General features: G+C 50.3%; 1 protein-coding gene across 1 annotated transcript; it reads right to left on the minus strand.

Moving 5' to 3' along the window:
- Nucleotides 1-3002: 3002 nt before the first annotated feature.
- On the minus strand, nt 3003-5999 carry SOWAHA (sosondowah ankyrin repeat domain family member A; the record flags this gene model as incomplete). The annotated part of the gene is made up of 1 exon (XM_026858477.1): nt 3003-5999. A coding segment is annotated over one exon (813 nt), but the record flags the coding sequence as incomplete, so codon positions are not given.
- Nucleotide 6000: the final 1 nt, after the last annotated feature.

A 6000-nucleotide genomic window follows, 5' to 3' on the forward strand; every position in this document is an offset into this window, starting at 1 on the left:
AGTCTGTTGGTACCACTGCAGCGCGCTGTCCTGACCGCGCTGGTGACTGTTAACGGCGTGGGTGAGAATAACCACAGCGCCTGGGGAGCGAGGGCCCAGCACCCCGATACCGCGACCTTGCGTCGAGGGCTCGAGCCTGTGGGCGCTGGTTTTACTGGGTGAAAAATGGAGGTTATTGGGGTTGTGTCAGCACTGAGACCCCCGTGCCTGCTGCGCTTCTCAGCTGGGGTCTCCTACCTCGTCCGGAGAGTCTCAAGGTGTTGGGGATGGAGGTGAAGGAAGGAAGCGGGATGAATTCCTCTTGGGAACTGGCTCTCAGATGAAGAAAAAAAATAATGCTCTACCTGGGGTAAACACTGAACAGAAATGCCTCCTGGGAAGGGAAAGCTGAACGTTGCCAGCATCAGTTCTTGTTGTGCACACGCACAGATTTTTCTTCACAGAAAGGGAAGAGGCTGCACTAAAGTTATGCTAATATTAACAGTACAGATCTATTTTGCCCGGCCTCAGAGGCAGATTAGTATTTTAAGATCAGAGCTTTTTTTTTTTTTGTCACAGTAATAATCAAAACGAATACTGAATGGACTGAGCTGAAGGGATTTTCTGGCAGTTCACTCCAGAAGGACAGGGAGGTGACCCGCCACTGTCACTCAAGGATCAGCAGGTGCTGCTGGTTGGGCTCAGGGCGGTCGCTGCTGTCCAACCAACGCAGCAATCCTCCTGCCGTGGCTCTGCCAGCTGGTTTGGGGTTTCTTCAGCTTTAACATCCAGTGAGGGAAGACGAGATGGGAGGTAGGAAGGGGGAAGCATCACTTTGCCTGTAGCTTTTCCTGTCTGGGGATAAAAAAAATAGTTCCTGGGCGCTACACCCTTTTTTTCCTGGCTGTGGCCAAACATTACGACATTGCCTGTGGTCAGTGACAGAAGCTGAGCTCAGTACAAGTGCTGGATGTGCTTCGTGATTTGCTTTGTCTCATAAATTAGTGAAATAAGCCTTGGAACTGGAATAGGAAATTAATGTTCCTCATTACGACGCAGAGCTTTTGATCTGTGTTGTCCTGTTCTCCCTCTGCAGCAAACAAACACCCCACTGTCTGTGGCCACGCTACACGCCAGCCAAGTCCCTGTGAACAACCTCTCCGTGCGGGGAGTCCCACATTAGGACAAATCACTCGGAAAGAGTAAAAACTGCCTTGTTGCCATTTTTCTCAGATTAACATGCAAATCGGGAGGCAAATGCGTCCCAGGAATGTAGGTCATGGTGGTGGAAACGTGCGGAGCAGGAGAAGGGACACGCGATGGGGAGTTGGGGACGTCCTGAAAGGCCGCCGCTGCCTTCAACGGGTGGATGGAACTCCCGCTCGGAGTCAGTCAGGGACTCTTCCACCAGAGCTTAGTTTTGTGATGAAGCCGAAATCTCGCCAACACTCCTCTGCAGGGGGGGAGTGGCATTTCCTGGGGCTTTTGCAGAGCGCTCACGAGGGGATGGAGACGACCAAAAGACTCTTATTTGAGCCGGAGCACGACCCCGTTGCCTCACGCTGCTCAAACAGCCCCCGCCGGGAGGGCAAAGTCCGTGCCAGTCGCGGCTTAAAGCTTGTTTGCAAACCTCTTCAGTGCAGGTTTCTGAGCTGGTATTCCTCAGAACAGAATGTGCCGAGGAACAAATGAAGCTGGTTATCTTTCAAAGGCGGGCCGGGCCAGGGTCAGACAAACATTAGCTTTATTGATCTCTGGTGCTGCTAAACAAAAAATCTGAGCCACTTGTATTTGCGTAGGCGCTCCACTGAATGCACAGCGTCCACAGGCTGTGGGTGACGCTGCTCGTGCTGCCTACGGGGCTACAAAAATGATCTTGATTTCGATTTGGAGTATCAGTACTAACTGTGTGCTTTAAAGAAGTGACCGAGGCGATTATCTCCGGTTTACAGCAGGAAAACTGAGATAGGGGGAGTAGGCAGGCGAGTAACCATGGCAAAATCCAACCCCGAGCTCCCAGATCCTGGTTCTGCACCTTCCACCTCCAGCCTTCCCCCACCACGTAAGCCATCTCACCGGGGCAGGAGCAGAGCCCAGCAGGGTTTATGATCTTTATCCTCTCCTGCTCTCAGCTTTGATGGTGTGGCAGGCAGCTGCCGGCTCTGGGCTGGGCCAGAGGTTCAAAGGGCTGCTTGCCCGGCCCATGGCACGCACTGCTGCGTGGCCTCTGCCCCAGGCCAGTGTTGGCGGGCGGGTAAAACTCCACAGCTGTCATTTGTTCACCTGGAAATCCTGCTGTGTCCAGGCAGATGTGGCTGAGATTAAGGGAGAGAGTGAAATTAAGGAGAATCTGTCAAGATGAGGGACTCGTGAAACAGTCCCAGCCTGAGTTTCTGCCAGGAAAACACTGCCGTGATCATCCTGCAACGGCAGCACAGGGAACCAAAACCCAGAAAGGCCGACGGACTGGTTTTACTTCAAACTGAGGGCGATATATATATATTTTTGTAAGATTACAGCGGGGCATTCTCAATACCTCTCAGTGTTTGTTTGCACCTGAAGTCATACGGCACCGAGCGTACTAATCACAGCCTGCCTAAATACTATCTTTGCCTTAATCTGCTCAACAAGGAGGAGGAACGAGCTGAGTCACTGCACAAACTTGTTGGCAGAGCCCGGCCCACCCCACCCACAGCACCTTCGCTTGTCGCAACCCTCCGGCCGAGCCTGCGAGCAGCTCCCCGGGAACGCCGCGAGGAGCAGGGCTCAGTCCTTGTTGCGGGGCATTTTTCTATCACACTAGCTCATCGCTGTGATGCCTCCCAGGAAGGAGTAGCACAGAATTTCCTTGATGGTACATGTTGTAATGAAGTCTTATCTCGGCTGTGACTTCTTGCTTTTCCTTGGACGCAACAATAGGAGCAAGGAAACCTTCTCCTGCTTCCCTTAGGGTGAAGTCACAGCCACGCTTTACAGGTTGGGCGCTTGGTTTCTTTAAACAGAAAACACTCCATCCTTGAACCTTGCCTCCGACTCAAGTAGGTTTTACTCAGAACTAGCAGTAAAACATTCAGCTATGTTATTTGAACAGGTATCAAGCTAACAGCCATAACTAACAAACTTCCCCATAAGGCCGAGTCAAACTGGGGAGTGTTTCCAACTCACACGGAAACAGGATGCTTGTACCCAGCAGCATCAGTGCTGGCAGGGCCTCAGACACAACACGAACACACACGCGTGCTTCTGCAGTCTCAGTAAATACAGAGAAAAAGCGTTTGGTGTCAGTAAAGGCGGAAAGCCTTTTTAAAACAGAGTGTCAGACTTACTGTTTTCCTGGGCCTCTGCGTGCTGACGCAGTGCAGCACAAAGGGAGGTGTCGAATGGCCACGCTGGTCAATGGTCACACCGACAGCATTAGAGCAAATAGGATTTTATTTTTTTTTTAAAGCCCTACTCCAGATAGAGAAGTCATGAGGTGCTTGATCATTAACATTTGCTTAATAACTTAATGAGTTCGATACAGAAGCAGACCAGTGCAGAATAATCCAGTCTGTTCTGAGAACAGGTGGATCAGACCCCTCTGCGACTGCTGATTACGCTCACAACGAATGTCACCAGCTCCAGGGACTTCGGGGAGAAGTTTGTAAGTAAAAGAGGGCAGTGCCTCCGCCTTCCCCACAGTCCTACCGCATTCCTTGCCCAGCGTTTGGGAGAAGCCAATTACAGCCAATTAGAAGTACTAGGCTTCGTTCAAGGCCGAACAAAACACTCCTGAAGTCACTGACTCGGAAAGAAAGGTAAAGCATGCAAACAAGTGTTTCAGTACGGAAACCGAAACACCTGACGGGGCTGAAAAGCAGAGCAAGGGCAGTATTGCCATCACCTTCATCACCCCTGAATTGTACCGCTTTGTGAGGTACAGTCTGAGGGAAGAAGTGACGGTTTAGCAGACTGGCCTCAGGAGTCAGGCAGTTTCTGCTCTTAGCTCTGCCAAATCTTTGCATTAACCCAACAGTAATTAAAAAAATAATAATCTCACTGCAAATGTATCACTTAACCTGCAGTTAGCATGCTTGTTGGAGCTACATGTAGTTCTATATAGAGAACAACTTTGTTTAGAATGTAAAAGAAGAAGAGTAGTTAGTTTTAGGTCAAGGATCCATGCTGTTGAGATCAACATTGCTTTAAGAGGTCATGCAGACATTCTATCATGAAACACTTAACATAACATAAAGCCCAATTTCATAAATATTTATTGTAAATAGGTCAAAATCAAAGGCCAAGTTTTAAATAAACAGAATCAGATATACAAACCTAACTTTGCTTCCAGTTGGCTACTCGGAAACTCTGCAGGGTCCCATTCCCGTTTTTTCAGTTCAGGTTTTCACTATCAAATACCAACAAGTTTTTTATTCAGATTAAGTGATTGAACTATAGTCAAGTTTAAATGTTCACAGTATCATCAAGACACGTGGTTAGTACCACCTGGTCAAAAAGTCTTTCAGGAAGAGAGAAAAAAAAAATAAAATTCTAACCTAGCTTTCAAACTGAGGTAGACAGGTCATGGTGATTTGAGTGCTGAGGGTTGGGTTTTTGTTGTTTTAAAACTGTTTTAAAATGTGTTAGGCAACAATTGAGATTGTTATGTTAGTATTTCTGATAGTAAGAAACTTTGTTATGAAAAAGTACACCGTTTTTCTTAAATAGAAATATTCCTCTTCTGTTACCAAAATAATCAGAAACATCATAGAAAACTAGTCGTCTTTCCTCTAATAATTTAAGCCTGCTATATAACAAGCCATGTTAAAGTAGCCAGCTACCAGCTTGCTGTTCACAGTGTAGAATATGCAATTCTTTACCTTACTTCTGCTCTCCAGCCGAGGAACACTAATTGAGAAGGCTGTACCTTAAGCATTTTAACCTGTCTACACACACACAGAGGTTCAGTTTTTCAACCGTTAAGTCTAAAGTTGGTGGTCTCCATCGATACACCGGCACGACAGTACATACAGCGACTGTAACGCTCCCCACAGGCGGCTGTGAGCCGCGTTTCACCCAGTGGCCTTTGGAGCCAGACCCTACCACCCATTTAGTCAAACATCCAGACAGACAGACACGGAGAGAAGAAATCCAAGCCGCTCCTGTGAGAGAAATATCGAGACCCTCAGTCACATTATTAAACAATTTTCATCCCGAGAAGGCAGAGGCTAGTGGCCAAAGAACAGCTCGGAAACGGGTCTGCGTTTCACGATGACCTCCTCTTCCTCCTCCTCCATTACTTCGGAGAGGGAAGAATATGAAGGGAAGCCCCCTCTGGTCTTTGGCTTCCTCCTCGGGCCTGTAGTGGCTGCCAGGAGCTTGTTTAAGGATGAGGGCTTCCTCAGCCCTTTGGTGAGGTCGTAGAAAGCCATGTCATCGGATATGACCCCCAGGAAAGTGCTAGTGGAGCTCAAGATTGAAGCCGCGAGCTTCGTGCTCTTCTTGATGGGCACGGAGGGCTCCATGCTGTGGGAGAGGCTGGGGTCCCCCAGCAAGCGCCTGACCGTCGAGGAGGCCCCTTCCTTCAAGTACTGGTGCGGCTTCTTCCCGCTGTAGTCCCTCAGGTCGGTCTTGGCGTGGTAGCTGTACACCAGCATGGTGATGACCTTCTCCTGGCCGTGTATGGCGGCCAAGTGAAGCGCCGTGTAGCCGCCGTGCGACCTGGCATCCACGTTGACGCGGGCGCCCCCCTTCTCGGCCGCCCTGATGATATTGGTCACCATGTCGCAGTTGCCGCTCTTGGCGGCCCAGTGCAGGGCGGTGAAGCCCGAGATGAAATCCCTGCGGGCCGCCAAGCTGGCGTCGCCCAGCAGCAGCCCGTGGAGCTGCTGCGTCCACTGCCCGCCGGCCGCCATCACCAGCCACTGGTGCTCGGCCTCCTCCAGCGGCACCGCCGCCGTCTCCTCGCTCGCACGATGGTTCTTGGGCCCCCGCCGCAGGCCGGGAGAGCGGGACCCGGCCTCCTCCTCCGTCGGGGGCGAC

The sequence above is a fragment of the Athene cunicularia genome (assembly GCF_003259725.1).
Source record: "Athene cunicularia isolate RWA chromosome 13 unlocalized genomic scaffold, athCun1 chr13_part1, whole genome shotgun sequence".
NCBI lineage: Eukaryota > Metazoa > Chordata > Aves > Strigiformes > Strigidae > Athene > Athene cunicularia.